This window comes from Dysidea avara, chromosome 13 (genome assembly GCF_963678975.1).
Source record: "Dysidea avara chromosome 13, odDysAvar1.4, whole genome shotgun sequence".
Lineage (NCBI taxonomy): Eukaryota > Metazoa > Porifera > Demospongiae > Dictyoceratida > Dysideidae > Dysidea > Dysidea avara.
This window is the reverse complement of record NC_089284.1, coordinates 6134803-6153785: the sequence shown is the minus strand read 5'-3', so window position 1 is coordinate 6153785 and position 18983 is coordinate 6134803. Positions and strand designations below refer to the sequence as shown.

The following is an 18983-nucleotide window of genomic DNA, read 5'->3' as shown; positions in this document are numbered from 1 at the left end:
AAAGGACTTGAATGCTATGTTACTGAAGTTGAAGTTTATGTGCACTTGGAATTTTACCCTCAGTGTGCACCAGTGCTTGGTGTGCATCCTGCCAATAGCCTAAAAATAAAGGATTATTATACTGGTTTTGTACAAATATGCTATGGCTTGTGCAATAATGAGATAATGAGATAACCCGCCCGCCCGCATGTGTTACTCTATGAGAAGTTGATGAGAAACAAGTTATCTCATTGTAGTGGCCTAAGCCTTCCTCTGAAAGGAGTGCTTATAATCTCTGATCAATAAGCGCATGCACCCTGGAGAAAAGAATGTGCAAGGTCGAGACTGAATTACAACATCTTAGGTGGATGGGCGTACCAGTTCTTCTATTCTTTAAAAAAAAAGAAGTAAAGTATCGCCATGCACACCTCGATGCACACCGCCCCTGCTTCAACTCTTACGTCACATAGTTAACTGCACTCACGTGAGCTGGTGTGCAACGTGCATGCATATAATAATAGATATTCGTAGTTACAACTATCTATATCTGTACAAAAATGGATACAGCTCCTACACTGCAGACTCAAGCTGATTCAAACTATGCCGGCTGTGCTGGTGACTCAACAAATAGTTTACAACCAACACGGCAAAGTGACGAAGAAGGGGAAGATGTCGGGGAATTGGAGGGAGGCAACATCGGCCGAGAATCGCAGCCAGTCGAGCCAAAAATTGATGTAAATGTTCTGAAAAACGAAATACTAGTGGATGGAATGCAGGTATAGTTGTAGCATAAAAAATTAGTGCTGAATTCACTACTAGCTAGTTAATTTTCTGCCACCGTAGATTTTATAAACCCCTACCTAGGTAAAAATCTATGCTGTCACAATGCTCACTATTTTTCAGTAGTAATGTTCACTACGTTTGTAGTGATCCTTTACTGCAAGAAAGATCTTCACTACTTTCTTGTAGTCACTCTCATTACATAGTAGTGAACACCACCATGCATAATTATATACTATAGTGATGGCCACTACAATAGTGACCACCACTATATAGCTACATAAAAATAGCGAGTAGCTATATTGTGGCAGAAAATAGTAGTGACCTTCACTAGTTTGTTTTACTATGTGTATTATAGTGTGAGCTGGAGGCACTTTGCTTGTACTGCTATAGGTAGCTAAGATCTAGGGGAGTGCAGATATGTACACTTCTATTCTTCCCTTACTAAGGAATATCTGAAAGTAATTAGTCGCTAGTTTCTTTTACAAAAGTAACTATAACTGTGATTAAATTACACTGTTAAAACTGATGTGCTATGGTATAGCACATAAAAATGCTATGGTAGCACCACCTATAAGTGCTAGATTTTGACTGCTTCAGTCATAAAATAGCACCTATAAGTGCCTTAAATTGAAATACCATACACGTGAGCACTATCAGGCAGTGATGATATACTGTGCCACTTTGCCTCCATGGCCTAAACATATACAGCTATGTAGAGCTACTCGTATCTTTATCCTATAACAAGGAAAAATTCAATCATTATATGTTCACAACGAAAATCCACCCACTTGATTCATGACTTCATGAATTGGGGCAGGAGGTGAGAAACTTTAATATTTTTTTTGCTAATTCAGTATGTGATGGGTTTGTATTTGACTCTAAGACCATAGATCATACTTAAGGCTCACTTAACAAAGGGTGTATCCATTCACTGGACTGGACTACTGGACTGAACTCAAGTTTTTTTTGTTTTGTTTTGTTTTCTTGCCTTTTATTGTCAAACTTAACTAAAATAAGTGTCTTAGAAACTGACACCATTCACCATGAGACATAAAACTTGTACATTGATCACAAAAACTACACTAAAACCTTGGTGCAGTTCTTTATCGTAATTTGCCTACTGCTAGCAATGTTTCAAGCACTGTTAATAAAGCCTTCTTTTATAAAATAGCCACCATATATACGTTTTATACCATTATGATATAGAAATTGCCTAGCTGTAGTCTGTGCGTTCACTCTAGCTTTGCTGGCTCTTTGGTTTATAATGCTTGTAAATAGCGACGAGTATGCAGTGTTAAAGGATTGCTTCCCAATGCACACACTTTCAAACAGGAAGGTAAGGTTGCACATATTTGCAAAAAAAATACAGCAAGTGTAACAGGGGTTCATATAGACCTCCAAAACTATATAGCACCTTTTTCAAACATACTTAATATAACATCTTTAAACAGGCTGTAGGACCAGGTATCTTACAGACCTTCAGCACTTGCTCAGTAGCGCCTAATTAAAAAAAAGATAGACTACAGTTAGCTGTATGTGCCTCTGTTTTATGCAAGACAAGACATGGAGAGGAGAGCCCTAGCTTCAAGTGTGGTGTACTACTGTATGAAATCACTTTTAGCGGTTGAAAAATAGTGGTTGAAAAAAATGTGTTTGAGCAAATTTTATATGAGTCCAGTAGTCCAGTAGTCCAGTCCAGTAATCCAGTCCAGTAATCCAGTCCAGTAGTCCAGTCCAGTGAATGGATACACCCACTTAACAAACATATCTAATTTAGTTTTAGAAACCTTTGTTGACTGTAAACAGCTAAAAGCTTAATGGCTTCATTGCATTGCTTCATGTGTAAACATGACTTCCTCTTTAAAGAACTCTCTTGGAAACTTGCACTAACTATTTACCCAAGAGTGGGTATCAAATTGAACAGTAAATACAACCACCATGAAAGCAGTTAGTGTACATTATGGTTTGCTTGCAGTGCAAATATATACCATGGCCTCATGCACCAGATGTTTGTTGTATCTCTTTATGGATAAAAAGGAGGAGATGTGTGAATCCAATTGTTTGTAGCAAATCACTGTATAATTCACCTTTTCTTGCTAATACATATGGAACAAGTTTGCAACTAAACTTTGACATTTTAGGACCACAGATAATAATACTTAGGATTAGCATACATAAAAGCTAGCAACACAACTAAGGTTTAGAAACCTTTCTTGACCATAATTTGAACAGCTTCAAGCTGAATGGCTGCAATCGTGACTCCATTTTGACACCTGAACTATTTAATAACCCAAGAATGGGTGTCAATACAATTACACAAAACGCATATTTGGTGTATTAAACTAACACCATGCAGAGGAAGTTGGTCATGTGTCATCAAACATCTTGTGATCTCAAGAAAACAGTTCAACCTTGGCACCACAGTATTGATATAAAATATTCTAATGCACGAATTGATATCAATAAATCACTGTTCCCAGCACCCTTCTTTAATTCAACCACCCAACACCTTGTGTAGCTTTCCTAGCTAAGTATATGCACAATGTGACAAAAGGGAAGACAATGATAATACCAATTTCAAACGCAATAACACGCAGCAATATGTATAATCAACATATTTTCCCAACTCTACTGTTGCTGTTCTCCAACTTGATTGTATCTATGTGGTCACTGGATCACTCCTATAGTACATTCACACCAAAACAAATGTTTAACCATGCACGGATGGAATGAAATTAAGGCTTGAAATTAAGCTCACTTGATTGTCTCACTGCGAATGTCTTAGAGGCTCTTAGTTAACTGAAAACATTTAATATTACATGGCATTTAAACCAAAAATACACTTGTCTTTGTCAGCTCAACACAAACAAATTATAGAGAGAAGCTCCTTTTGTCATGTACCAAGCTTGACTCCAGTGGCAACTCATTCATCACTATAGATACACCATATTTTACACACCTCAATTACAAGTATCACTTTCTATATATAGAATCACTATGAATGAATAGAAATGTGATCGGTATCTTGTTACTAATTAATTGCTCCTTGGCATGTTCAAACCAAAGGGTGCAGCCTTAAAAAAACTGGGGCTTTCAACAAGTTGAAACCAAAGGAGGCAGTCAAGAAAAGGTTGCAGCAATGTTAGTGCAAATTAGTATGTCATTATAACCTATTTCTAGGCTGCCACCTTGATTCACAACTAGAAAGTCAAATCCTTTTTCATCAGCTCATCTATCTTGGCATGGACATCATTCTTTTGTATTTGCAAGAAGTCAGCCTATAGCTGGTTTTGAGGCTTGCTTACATCCTTTAGCTTGTTTTGAAGTCTCTTTATGACTTGCAGTGTACAGAAAATTTCAAACTTTAAAAAACACAATACCAGACAGAAGATACTCACTAATACTTACTGTAAAGTAGGTAGTTACTTTTAGCGTGCCAGCAATTGGTTGCCACTTTCATGCTTCATAACAATTTAGATGTTATAAAGGATAGCAAACTTTGGTAGTACACATCTTGGGAATTAATGGCTGGGAAATTTTCACTCAAACTTGCTGTGTGACTTGCCCTACCTGCATGGTAGTAACTCCACTGCACTAACATTTTCATTTGGAGAAAGGGCCACAGAACTAAATATGTGCATGTTTTTGTTCTTGGCACATTTGGTGTGACATGTCAGCATTGTTGACCTCACAACGTAGAACCGTATGTCTTGATCTAATTCACTTGAAAAGTATTTAAGTATGACTGTTGACAACTTAATCCCTGTTGCACACACACACACACACACACACACACACACACACACACACACACACACACACACACACACACACACACATGCACACACACACAAAACCTACTAAGCCTATGGCAGCCATGCAAAACACAGTTATTGCCACTCAGCAAACCAGTACTTTGCACCACTCAGGCACTTGCCTTGTGCAGGAAAATCCTCCTGGAACAGGGCTAGTAACCCACAGGAGGACTGCCCAAGCCTCACAGAGAGTGGTTGTGGAACCTGAAGTTCCAGCCCACCCAGTTATAACATCATGTGGTACCTTGTCTTGTTTAGCAGTGTTGAAATCATTGTGCTGCTTCCCCAGTTGACACCAGGCCACCAGGTCCCCAATATATGACTGGGTAGACTAGTGCAATGTGAGTTAAGTCTCTTGCTCAAGGAAACAATAGAACCAAATTGGCATAACCAGGCATTGAACCTGGAACCTTTCAATATAGTGTGAAAACCAACTGTGCACCGTTGTGTGATCAAAATACTCTAATAGTACAGTCACCTATTAGTACATTACAAGTCACACAGTAGAGAGTTCAGCTAGGTTACAGCTAACACAGTAGAGAGTGCAGCTACACCAATTCATCCTGTAGAGGGTTCAGCTACAATACATTACAAGTGAGAATTCAGCTACATTAGAAGTCTCCCCAAAAGAGTTCAGCTATACATTACAAGTTCCCTGTAAAGAGTTCAGCTTCATAAAAGACACCCAGCAGAGAGTTCAGCTACATTACAAGTCACTTAGTTATGTGACACTGCAGAGAGTTCGGCTACATTAAGCCTCCATGTAGACAGATCTGCTGCATTACAAGCCACCCAGCACTGCCAGCAGTGAGTTCAGCTAGTTGCAAAACACCCAATTGAGAGTTTAGCTACATTACAAGTCACCCAGCATAGAGTTCATCTATGCCAAGTCACCCAGTAGATAGCTAACAAGTCACCCTGTGCCTGTGGAAAGTTCAGCTACATTTATAAGTCCCCCTTTCAGCTATGTATAAGTCACAAACAAGTCATCCTGTAGAGAGTTTAGCTCTGTGCGCGTGTGTGTGTGTGTGTGTGTGTGTGTGTGTGTGTGTGTGTGTGTGTGTGTGCGTGTATGTGTGTGTGGGTGGGTGGGTGTGTGTGTGTGTGTGGGTGTGTGGGTGTGAACAAGTCACCCTAAGATTGGAATTTTAAATTGAGAATGTAAGCCTAGTGCAATCTCACATCATGCCTCTTACATCCTCAATTTCTATGCTTCTATAGTGCAAACTGCTAAACCATGCACTCTGTTCTAAATGACATATAACACATTTTTGTAGGCTGCTGCTGATGGAGATGTAGAGACACTTCAGGAGTTGATTTTGAAATTTGGCAAAGTTCAAATACCTCATGATACGCTGATTAACATGCACAATTTACTTGGCTATACCATGTTACACTATGCAGTTATGTACAAGAGGATGAACTGTATTGAAGCCTTGATTGAACTAGGAGCAGGTACGTTGGGCAGGTGTTAGAAAACAACGTATCTGTATCTTTGGATATATGTAGCTTTATCATACATTGAAGTGTGAAAATAACTTTTTGCATAAGCTATGGCTGCTGTACATGTTTAAGTAGTTGCAGGGCATATATGTAATCACAGCATTGTGTTGCATCATTCATTGCAAGCAGCATACGTGCACAAGTTCACCACATGCTATTGTATGAAGATCATACATATGTACATTATATAATCATACAAATCAACTATAAAGTACATGCACAAAGCCATGCAATTAGAGCATATGCTAATAGACTTATGGATTTGAAAGTGACTGTTTTGTTAGAACAATATCTCCATCTGCATACTGGTCTATATTGTAAGTTGGTAAACATAGGTGATTTCCTTTTTACTGTCTTAAAAGAATGTCTTTCTCAACCTCTAACAAAAGTTTGAAATAAACTTGAGTTGATACATACTAACTGGTTCTATGCCTTCTTTCACAAGTGATGGGTAAATGCTTCCAATCCATCTCCTACAAGCTTCCAGAGTTTAGCAACAAAATAGGACTCCTGGCTAGCTTGTGTACATGTCAGGCTAGTTTTGATTGACGTTCAATAGAAATGGTGCAACTCTGCTGTATAAAGGTGCGGCCTTCAAAAAGCCTGGATGAAAAAAGTTGTGAAATCAACACCATGAAATGGCTGCAATGTTGTGGTAATAAATTTTAATAATGGCCTTTGTGCATTATAATATCATTGCCACCTTTGATTTCATAACTTTTTTCATCCAGGCCTTTTTAAGGCTGCACCATTTTATACAGCTTGGCTGTTTTTACATGGTTCTAAGTACTTGGTTGTATGCATGTAGGTTATATACACAAAACATAAGCTTAGGCACTGGCCATTTGTTGGTAATTTGAGATAGAATCTGCATATCATGATTTGGGAATGCACTATACTTTGTGGCTCCATTACTGTTGTTTATATATAGCTAGTATTGCAAATGATTTTTATAATCCATGTAGATATTGAACGTACCACTAACAATGAGACCAGAGATACTCCATTGCTTCTTGCAATAAAATTTCTCAATTTATTTCCTCCAAGTTATGAGGAAGAAGATGAAAAAGTTTTGAATGAAAACAAAATGGAAGTTGTCAGATTTTTGATTGCTCAAGGATGCAAAGTACACTACACAAACAAGGCCAATGAATCACCAATTGTTCTTGCAACAAAACTGCAGAATGTTGAGCTGGTTGAAGAATTGGTGAAGAGAAGAGAATTAGATGTCAACACCAGAAATCACCATGGAAAGACACCACTACACATGGTAGCAGCTACTGGCAATGATGAAATTGCACTAGTTCTGTTACGTCATGGTGCTGATGTTCAACTTAAGGATACTGGTGGATCAACCCCATTGCACATTGCATGCTACCGAGGAAATACCAGCATTGTAGAGCTGATCTTCAAGGAACGACCACAGAGTAGAGATGTCCTATTGACTCAGGCTGACAGAGCTGGTAATATTCCACTGATGATTGCAAAAAAGTCTCCCAACAACAGTACTGCCATTATCAACTTCTTGATTTCACATGATGTGGACTTGCAGAGTACAAATGAAATGAGTGAGACACTACTCCATATGTTTGGTCCTACTGATAATGCAGAATCAACCATGCTTATTGTTAAAAGGGCACCTTCCCTTTTAAGTTCTCGAAACATTTATCGTCAAACTCCTTTACACATTGCTGCAATGATGGGACACAAAGAGAGTTTACTTGTCTTTATTAGAAGGTAAAGTTTAACAATGCTCTCAAAGCCTACACTCCGTTCAAATTGTAAAGCATGCATGAATAACACACCAGCTGTATAATATATATATAAGTTTTCGGTTAATTTTATTAGTGTAATTAGCAATGGCATAGACATATTAATAATTTTCTGTGCTTTAAATAACAACTGAAAAGCTTCTAATGAAATTCAGTGTGAAACCTTTATAACCTGTATAACCTGTATAACAAGGTCCATATAGTTGATTTTCTGAGAACTCTATACATCTGTATACATGTGTAATGGAGATGTCCTCGTTTTTGAGTGTCTATGTAATGGATTCTACTGTTATTCCTCTATTAATGGGATACATTTGTGTACTCTCTACAGTGGAGCTGACATTACTGCAAGAGATAATAATGAAATGATTCCTCTTATGTTGGCAATCCAAGCTGAAAAAGCTGAAATCATTTCTGTTATGCTTAACCTGGGACTTGACATTCACGCTGAAGCTACAAATGACAAGTCCATTATTGAATGGGCAATTGAAAAAGAGTACACCTCATTGGTGAAGGTATTATAATTATTACACACTACTATTCAGGATATTTACTATTCTGTTTCTGCTAGGCTCTTATTGAGAGAGGTCAAGAAGCTGCTACTCAATTTGTGGATGATGAGGAAAACACATTTCTGCATGTTGCAGCAAAGTCAGGTTCTCTGAGGACCATACATGTATGATAATTGGTTTAATGATGTCTTCTAGATAATCAGTATTTATCTTACACAGGTCTTACTAAGTAGCTCTGTAACTGAAGGACTGGTGCGTTCTCAAAATAAAGACTATCGTACTCCATTACATATAGCAGCACAGTATGGCAATCTCCAGTAAGGATGTGTTAATGTGGTTACAACAGTACTCATCCATTTGTACTTGTAGGTGTCTTAAAGAACTACTAGATGGTGGTGCTGATGTCACTAAAGTGGATAAAGACAACAACAATATTCTACACATTGCCTGTATCTATGGACAACTCAATACTGTTCAGTTCCTCCTACAGAGTGGGTTAATATCACCAGAACTCAGGTATCTTTAGTGTATATACTCCGTAGAGTATAGAATTGCAGTTATCAGTAGTAGATATCAAATGACACATAGCACAGATGTAAACCTTTGCAGTTCCTATTCATCATACAGAATTTCACAGTCTTTGGTGATGGTATAACTGAATTGCCGTAGTTAAAAGGGACTATGGCTGCTAATTAGACCTATTTCTTTGACAGTGAATAATATTATTATTGTTGTTTGGACAGACAGAATTTGTGTCAAATGGAAATAAGTTAGTCCAGACAACTTGTTTATTGCATGCAAATTTGAATCTTTCTTAGAGGTAAAAATGTACAGTGGAACCACAATTATCTGAATACAAAAGTTTCAGTTAACCAAACTCAGATAATGGTTTTTCTATTAGAATAGTTCGAATGCACTAGTCAAAATTCAAGAAATGCTGTTTAAAATTGATGTTGTTCACAACTTCAGAGCTATGGACTTTTTAATTATCTGAAGATCAGGTGATCCCTAGAGGGATTGAAGTTGCACTGTATAGAGCCAGACCTGTCAGGGTTAACATCTTTTTCTATTTTATGGAGGGTTTTTTCTATTGTGTCTAGACTGCAGTACATGCATAGTTCAGTGATCCAGTCACACTATTATATCTGAGACCATGGCTGTGTAATTTGTAAAGAAAAAATATGTTGTGTTTTAAAATACCTGAATATAGTCACTTCAAATCAGTTCAGCCACCACTCAATGTTTGTATGTATGTATGTATGCTTATTAATGTATGCTAGGAACTTTTCCTCTCTCACTTCATGTAGCAATGGAAAGTTAGGCACACCATTGTCATGTGCTGCCTACCATGGTCATGATCACATTGTGAGCTGCTTACTTGGTCGAGATGTGTCTTGCAATGGAAGTTATGCTGATTTGAAGGTGACTGTAAATTATTGTTTGTGCGCAATCTATATCCTCTATGCAAAACACCTTGGCTGTAAAAAAGGGAGTGTCCATGAAAGTAAAAATAACCAGCAACTGAAGGAGTTGATATCTGGAGTGGCCAAGAATGAATGCTAATACAACTAACTGTAGTTTTAAATTTTTAACAATGGACCTTTATCATTGATTCATGTTCTACATTCAGTCTTGCTGCATTCCCAATTAAGTCTGATTTTTTTTCAATATTGATAGTCATTGTAGAAAAAATGGCCAGCCAATCAGAATTAATTATAATATCAATATATATAGCTAATATCATTGTAACTATTTCTTGGCCTCCACCTTTGATATTAGATCTTTTTTCATACTAGCTAGGCTCAGGCCTGTAAGCAGGCAGGTTCGGGGAGTTCTGAAGAACCATGCACCTTCTTGAAGAAAAGATTTACAATTTCGGTAAACAGGTCCAGCAAAAAGGTCAGTATAAAAGTCCAACTTTTTAGTAGGTCTATTAGCTACAGTTTACTAAATAACTCAATTAAGTTGTAACATTAAGTGCTCCAAGTCGCTTATTCAATGCTTACAGGGTAAAATCAATTTACTCTAATAGAGCAGTCAATCACTCTGATAGAACAGTCAACGAACAATCACTCTAATAGAACAGTCATTTTACATTTCTTTAAAAGCATTAACAAAAATCTAAAATACACTGAGAACACAAAAACTTTCCTGTAGACCCCATGAATTACTTCTTTCCTTCAACCCTATGCAATGTATAAATTTAATTGTCAAGGCACTCTTTGGCCTGCTCCACTGCCCCTGGCAGCCCCCTGCTGAGAGACTTTCTGCTGAGAGACTTTCCCATCCATATCACTGTGACATCACTGTGACATTCCAATACATTTAGACACAGATGATATAATTACAGTAGTAGTACGGGTAGTTACTTTTGCCAGATGTAGCTAGTCTTGAGCTTGCATTTACTTCCTAAAAAAAGGTGTTGTTTTATTGACTGAAATGTCACCAAAGTAAACCTTTTAGTATGAGGGAATTCCCCAAGACCCCCTAACTTCAGCATGTTTTGCACACCTTGATGTAATCCTGCATCATACCACACAAAAACAACCTAACCCAGGTAGAAGTCTGGCTACAGCCCTGCAAGACTGCACCCCTTCTTCACAGTTTAGCTGTTTTGGATTAAATAATTGTTTTTGTATGCTGCCCACTATTATGTCTCACCATTGTTTTTATCTATAGGTCTCTCCTCTGTTGTTGGCTACACAACAAGGTCACATTAAAGTTGTGAAGGTGTTACTAGAGTACCCCAGAATTGATGTGACATTGACCAATGAGGCAGGTCACAATGCATTGGCTGAAGCCATTGTAAAAGGCTACAAGTAAGTGTACAACTACATCATCAACACTATTATATAACATAACTCTTTAGGGAGGTTGCTCTAGAAATTATCACTAGTGACCACAGGGACAAAGCCATGAGAATGTGCACTAAAGATAACATGACTCCAATGAGACTGCTTATTATGCATATGCCAGGTATGAATATTGTGTTTCTGGTATACTAAGAAGATATACAAGCATCCATACATAATTGATTCCAACGTCTGCACATAAATTATTTCAAATTTACATGGTTCTAAACATTGATTAAGCCACAGGGGTGGATCGAGACCTTTGAAAAAGGAGGGGAAGGGTGTCAATATATGTGTAAGGCTTTAAAGAAAGTATCTGTTAAAATCAACAGCTATAGCTGCTTGTTCATGTCTGATATATGCTAGGATTTAGGCTCTTCAGTAGAAAATATTAGTAGTACCTCCAAAGTGATGGAATTATTGATGGGAGTGAAACATATGTTCCTCACTTTTATGTAACTGAAACATTGTGATACTTTAAAATGTGAGCACTCTATTAGAACAATAATGTTTGTACGCCATAATTTTACTATTTGATTGTGGGTTTTAGTTAGCACATGGGCTTGTCACTGTAGCTATGACATCAATGATAGAGATCACCCATGCTAAGTAATGTATTCCACAGCTGTATGTCACAAATATGGTGATAAAACACCACTGGATAAAGTTTTCATGCTGTTTACAGCTCAACTAAAGAAATTTCAGAAATAACGGGTGAAGGCGTCAAGACCCCCCTTTGAGCCATCCCTAAATCCACCCCTGGAGCCTGCATGCTTGCATCATAGAACACAGAACCAAGGACCATATACATAATATACTTAACAATTCCCTTGTGTGTTATTACCATATACTGTAACCAATAAGAGCTCATAATAAGTGTTGATATAACTCTGTGTGATATATGATACAATACAATAGTACTGCATAGTAGGAATTATGAAGGTTTGGACTTTTCTGGCCAAAAATATCACCATATAACCAGTGTTGGGACAGTTACTTTGAAAAAGTAACTAGTTACATATTACATATTACTTGCTACAGAACTATTTAGTTACAGTTACATATTACCCAAAAATAAAGTAACTATATTAATATTACACATCATATTACTTTGTGTCCACAGCCTTAAGCTGTCATGTGTGAGACTACCACCTTATCACGTGGCATGATTTCGTTGTTGGGCAATGCGCAAATCTTGGTTATAAGTAAGAAGCTGGTGAATAAGCTTCATTCAGTAGGCTTCAATACTTCGTTGTCGCTAGGCATTACTGGATTTCTAACGAAATTAGTAACTTTGTTACTTGTAGTAATAATATTACATAATATTAGACTTGTTACAGTAACTATATTACTTAGGTAATGCGTCATATTTTTAAGTAAAGTAACTTGAGTTATATTACCTGTTTTTATAGCATATTTCGTTATATTACTTATAGGTACCACAAAAGTAATAATATTACATAACATGTTACATAAGTAACGTGTTACTCCCAACACTGCATATAACCAGTCTCACAATATCTTAATGGTGCCTTGACAGTATTGGTTAGGTATAGCCAAGCCAATGCGACTGCCTGCCTAGCAACTGCCTGACTGACTGACTGACTGATGCCTTCAGACAAGCATAACTTGATAACAGCTAAGGTTATAGGCTTGATTTTTTTCATTGTTTAACATCGCTTCAGCCTTTTTTGACATACCACAGTACATAGAATGCATGTTACCTGTATCCTCCTTTGTGTTCCATTTATCTTTTCTGACAGTGCAAGGTGTCAAATTCACAGTATAGCTGCATGATGGCTTCCCAATATATTTGTAAAGGGGATTTTTTAAGTTTTCTGTTGTGAATGGATTGATTGCAGAAGTCTTTCTTGTAGTGTTCATCATTTGTAATGTTGTATAATGGCCTGAACACAGCTGAAAACGAAGCGTAATGGCCACTTCACTATTTCAATAATGATAGTTGGGGTGCACACTCAGACTAAAACAATAATCCTGGCACCATTCTTTTTTCTAATGCAGGTTCACTAGTCATAATAATGTAACATAAAAAATAAAACTAACAAGTACAAGTAAAATTAGGAATTTTAAGTTTGATTAGGGATCAAAGAAATGAAGAAGTAGTGAAACAAGGGAGGTTGCTATGTTCACTAGTATAACAGTGTAGGCGATCTCCCTTGTTTCACTACATTTTATTTCTTTGATCTCTAACTCAACTTAAAATTCCTAACTTTTACTTGTACTTGCTAACATAGATTTGGCCAAAGTTATCATGGACAAGTGCATTGTGGCTAATGAAGGAGCCAGTGGAGTTACACACATAACATACAACTATGAGTTCATTGATGACTTTGATGATCCTAAACTTGGAACAGTGGGAAAATTCATGCTAGAAAAGGTTCTACCATTTAAATCAAAGCAGCGACAGGATGATGTTTCTCTGGTGGTGATGAACAAGCAAGTACAAAATGATTTGTTTGAGTCTGAACAACCAAGCTCTTCATTTGAGTACAGCTCCAGTTGGAAACCTCGTGTCTATGACAAGAGTAACCATACTTTGGCCTTAATGGTAACGAAGTAATTATACATGTATATTTATACATATACTTTTTCTTAGGTTGAGTCAGAAAGAATTGAATTACTACAACATCCTCTAGTAACTGAGTTGATGAATCACAAATGGAATAGAATAACACTACCATCTTTCCTGCTACAAACTGGATTATATACTGTGTTCCTGGGGTTCCTTACCTCCTACGTGTTGTTGCTACCTAACCCAAGAGGTAGCATCTGCAGAAGAAGAAGTAAGAAACAGCTATTGAAATGATTTTGTTTAGTGTTAGCATTCTGTACAGGAACATTATTTATATTATGCACTTGTTAGCTATATATAGTCAACAGTGGATGAAATTTTTGTAATTATGGCTGCAACAAATATTCAATTCATTTGGATATTTGTTAGAACTTTGACATCCAAATATTTACCATTCAGATATTTGTTTACTAGTAAATTACAGTTGCATACAGTGAAGGTGGCTTAGGTGACCTGTTATACTATTTTCAACTGGCTATAAAGACAATTACAATGTGTTTTAGGAGCAAAGTGGTATGTATGTGGCAACATACGGCTGAATTCTAGCACTTTTGTGTTGTTCATAAGAGCTTGGTATTAATATATTCAAATGTCCAGATACTAAAATTGAGCAGCCCTATGTTAATAGCATGCATTCTGTTTATGTTCTTACTTTTTGTCTTGGTATATAGATCTTACTGAAGATTGTCCTGGTAAGTTTCTTCATGTGTGTTCTGTGCTTACACTTCATTAATCACACTATGGCCAGAGCTATATAGTGGATATATGCTAGGTTGTTATAATAACATTTACTTGCATTCTTCTAGTAGAGCATCTTTCATACATGCATGCATGATGTATGCATTTACTATCACTAAGGACACTGAACATTTTGGCACATAAAAAAGAATTTAAATAGTCAGTACAAAATGGCTGCATTCTTACTTTGTAGTAGTAAAGGCACTAAAGTGACTGGATTACTGGCTTGGAGTGTCACACAAAGCAAAACCTGTTAATCTTGCATGTGCGTCCAGAGCTGCATGTGACCACATCCAGAGGTGTGTGTAATTGGGCCTGGAGTTTGCCATTACTACCTTCATCCATTTTGAGCTTAAGCTATTGCACCTGCTCTACCACCCAACCTCCACCCCTATGTGAGTACCAGTAATACAGTGGCCACGCTTACCAGGTACATATATATGTAACTTGGATATTTTCACAAGTGTGGCTGTATTGAAATACCCAAGTATATATTATGTGACTAAATCTTGGAAAAGTCGAGATGAACAGTTTTAAGATTACGAGGATAGTCAGCACACACTCATAAATTTACACAAGTGATGCATCAATTTTTTACCTTTCAGACCACCCGTAGTACTTGTAGCTTCTTGTAGAGTTTCCTGCTAGAATCTGAGCAGTTCAAACAAAGTAGTATGAGTCATGAGTGTGCTCACAAAGGAGTGGAGGGTATAAGGGGCATGTGGTGGAAGGTAGGGGTGGTGAGGTGGGCAAGAGATAGACTTCAAAATAGAGGCAGACCATGATTGGAGTCCAGACACATGAATACAGACCTGTACTGGCTTCTTAGTGGATGATATGTAGCAAAATTAACACAGAAAATGTTTGACCAACTATACAAGTCAGGCCATCCACCAGTACACCTGCACTGATTCTTAGGTCTTTCATAAGGCCAGAATCTGCCATTTGATCTTGCCAGAAATAGATGTTTCTTAAAACCATCCTCGAGTGGTGGTGTTAGTTTGATTTTGTCTGATACACTGCAATTTGGGTTGGTTTTGTAAAATCTGGTCACATATTAAATCTAAGGATATTGTAAAGGACACTGCTAGTACTTCAAATGTTCTGAAGGCCATAAATGGCTTCATTATCAATTAAAATCCTACTCACACAGATTCCAAAATTGGTGAGGTACCTATTACCATTTGAAATATACATGTACCAAAATGTTCAGTTTCACAAAGTTAGGTCACATTTATGGTATGAAAACTGCAGAAACACATGTTGTTTTTTTTGTTTTGCAGAATTATCAACTAGAAAAACAGAGTTCCTTTTTGCAGCCACAATCATCTTGTTGCTATTTTCTGTTCTAAATTTAATAGTGGAGGGACTGCAAGCTTTAAGTAGAAGACTGGACTATCTGAAAGAATGGGATAATTATATGCAATTAACTATCCCTGCATTGACAATCACCTTTGTGATTAGTAACAAATTGCATGATTGCTTCTGTCCAAGTGGTCCTCAATGGCAACTTGGAAGTCTGGTTATATTCCTGGCATGGTTTAATTTCATTTTGCTGATGAGAAGTGTTCCTTTTACTGCCATCCCTATCAATATGCTATTTGGCATCACTCGTTCATTTTTGAAAGTTATTGTTCTTCCTGTACTTCTGATTACTTCATTTGGGATCCCTTTGTTTTTATTGCTTCATCAACCAGTAAGTTATACCATTTGTATCTTTTAGCTACTGCATAATAACATATCATCATTATATGTGAATATCACATATGCATAGTTAGTATCAACAGTACAGTGGTGGCAGACAGTGACCCCCACTCCACACAGACACACACACAAACCAAAAGTTTAGTAGATGGTCATGCCTACCCAGTGAATCAGCACTGGGACACCTGTGCACTCACTACTCATTCAGCATAAGCAAACTTGCTGGGGCAGGACTAGTAACCCACAGGAGGCTGTACCATGTCTCACTGGTGAAGGTGTGGGCATCCTAAGCAGTCTGGACCCTCACCCACTGTGTGAGGCATGGACAGTTGGCATTTGCTTTCCTGGTTAACACCGGGTACCCATTGATGCTACAGCTGGGTGGGCTGCTTCTCCACTTGTCACAAAGTCTCCATTTAAACAGTTGGGTATACTGGAACCATGTGAGTAAAGTTTCTTGCTCAAGGAAACAACATGCAACAATGGCATTAACTATGCTGCCACACACACACGCACGGGCACACACGCACGCACGCACGCGCACGCACACACGCATACACACACACCAGCGTTGAAACCGGTCACTACTGCTGACCCGGATGACCCACTGACCCGGATGACCCACTGACCCTGATTAATTAAAGCCGGGGCGTGCGATAAGAGCTATGATGTTGGTAACGCGATAAGTGGGTGTGGCTCACGAAAGAGCTACGCGATAGCGTTTATAATTTCCACGTCGTCAAACGAACAATTTCGTTTCTCACGTGATCCAATCCGGGTCAGACCTGGATAATTTGTAAACCGGGATGACCCGGAGAAAATGTGACCCGGATGACCCGACCCGGTTTCAACGCTGACACACACACACACACACACACACACACGCACACACATACAGCGGCTGCTGCTGGCACCAGCACAAACAATTTTTTTCTATTAAGTACTCTAATAGATCAGTCACATATAAGCAGTTAGGTGTTATGTATAAACATCTTGTTCAAATTTCTTTAAAACTGAATCCAAAAGCCTATTTTTAAACATTCCCTAAGGCACATGCCTTCTAGCTGCTGAAGTACTTCAACAAAACATGTTTGTACCCATTAACCCCCTCAACTTTTCACCTCTGCCTCTGCAGTACACATGTTGTTCTTTATGGTCAGTTTTCACTACACAGGGTGAACATGATCCATTTGAAACAATTTTCACCACATTTCTTAAATCCTTGACAATGACAACTGGGGAACTTGAGTTTGTTGACAACTTCATTGAACGAGATGTGTTTTATCCCTTTGTATACTACTTCTGGATTGTGTTTGTCATTATAATGCCAGTACTGTTCAACAACCTACTGGTGAGTTATGGTGATGCTAAGCTATAATTCACTGCAAAGTGATTTACTTCATTGACAGGTTGGTTTGGCTGTCGGTGATACCAGAGAAGAGTTGCAAAAAGCAAACCTCACAAAACTTGCACTGCAGGTAACCCGCCCACTACACTCCATTTCCATAGTTCAATTTTATCTTTTATGTCAGATTAGCTCGGTTCTAGAACTTGAGGAAAGATTACCATCAGTTCGGCTTTATTTCTCAGAAAAGTCCAGAGTGGTAACAAGAAATCACAGAAATTTATCTAAGATACCTTTCCTGCAAAGCAGTTCCTTTGATAGCAAAGTGAAGGCAATTAATGAGTCAAATGAAACAAACTCAAATCTTATGGAAGAGTATCAAGTAAGACTAACTGTAGGCATGTATGTTGCTGTTAGAACACATTACACATATGCAACAAAAGCCAATTATGATATTCGTCAATATTATTGACATGCTATATAGAAACAAACTTCTGTCCTTTTGTGTAAAATGATGTACTATCAAATTGTTTTCACAATAGCTTAAACATGCAAGCTATAATGCCACATGGCAACCATATTGCATTCCATCCTCATACACACATGCATTGGGTGATTGCAAGTTTACAATTGTTTACAGAAAAAGAATCCTTTGGTAGAGATTAGAGAAGAGCTTAAGCAGCACAAAAATGAAATGCACCTTCTAAGAGAGTTTGTTGTCAAAGCAATTGAGAATTTGCCTTTACAACTGGGTAAGCTTAGTAACAGTGCAATGGTTGCTACTAAAGTAACCAAGAATGAGATGATATGTGATGAGAATACAGAGATCATGGATAATCAGGGACTAGAATTACCCTTACCAGTACCAGATCTCCTTTAAGCCACCGCTTAAACCGATTCATATTTACAATTTTATTTTGCTACAATTGTTGTCATATAACATGCTACATTATTTTTCTGAGAAATATACATATACATAGCTTGTAGCTACTGATTTTGATATATAGTGCAAATTAGAGGTCAATGTAGTTTTGGTATATATGAGTATGTTAATAGTGTGTATGTCAGTATTAGTGCCTGCATGTATTAGCTGAATCACATATTATGCATTCATCAATAATTGTTTCATGCTACACATCAACACACGAGTTTACAATTTTATAAATTAACTGTCTGCAACAGTTCCAAGTTCAGAGTACTATCATAATAATCAATTTTTTGTGGCCATGCACTGACAAGTTTATAGCGCAGAACATCAAGTAAGCCTCCATATATGAACTAGTTTTGTTGTTAGGCTGCTGTAACATCAAGCCAAATTCATACATTATGTTGTATCAGAATTCTTGTAAATGTGAAGTTTACTGATGATGTCCTATGCTATAGCAAT

The 18983-nt window shown here is 37.6% G+C and overlaps 1 protein-coding gene across 1 annotated transcript; it reads left to right on the top strand.

Moving 5' to 3' along the window:
- Positions 1 to 536: 536 nt before the first annotated feature.
- On the top strand, positions 537 to 18766 carry LOC136243437 (transient receptor potential cation channel subfamily A member 1-like). The gene is made up of 18 exons (XM_066034943.1): positions 537 to 755; positions 5855 to 6032; positions 7046 to 7817; positions 8184 to 8367; positions 8424 to 8528; positions 8584 to 8681; positions 8734 to 8880; positions 9672 to 9786; positions 11044 to 11183; positions 11234 to 11340; positions 13472 to 13785; positions 13834 to 14020; positions 14481 to 14501; positions 15831 to 16243; positions 17426 to 17602; positions 17661 to 17729; positions 17784 to 17978; positions 18237 to 18766. The coding sequence occupies exons 1-18, from the start codon at positions 537 to 539 to the stop codon at positions 18474 to 18476; spliced, it is 3681 nt and encodes a 1226-aa protein (XP_065891015.1). The 3' UTR covers positions 18477 to 18766.
- The last annotated feature ends 217 nt before the right edge of the window (positions 18767 to 18983 follow it).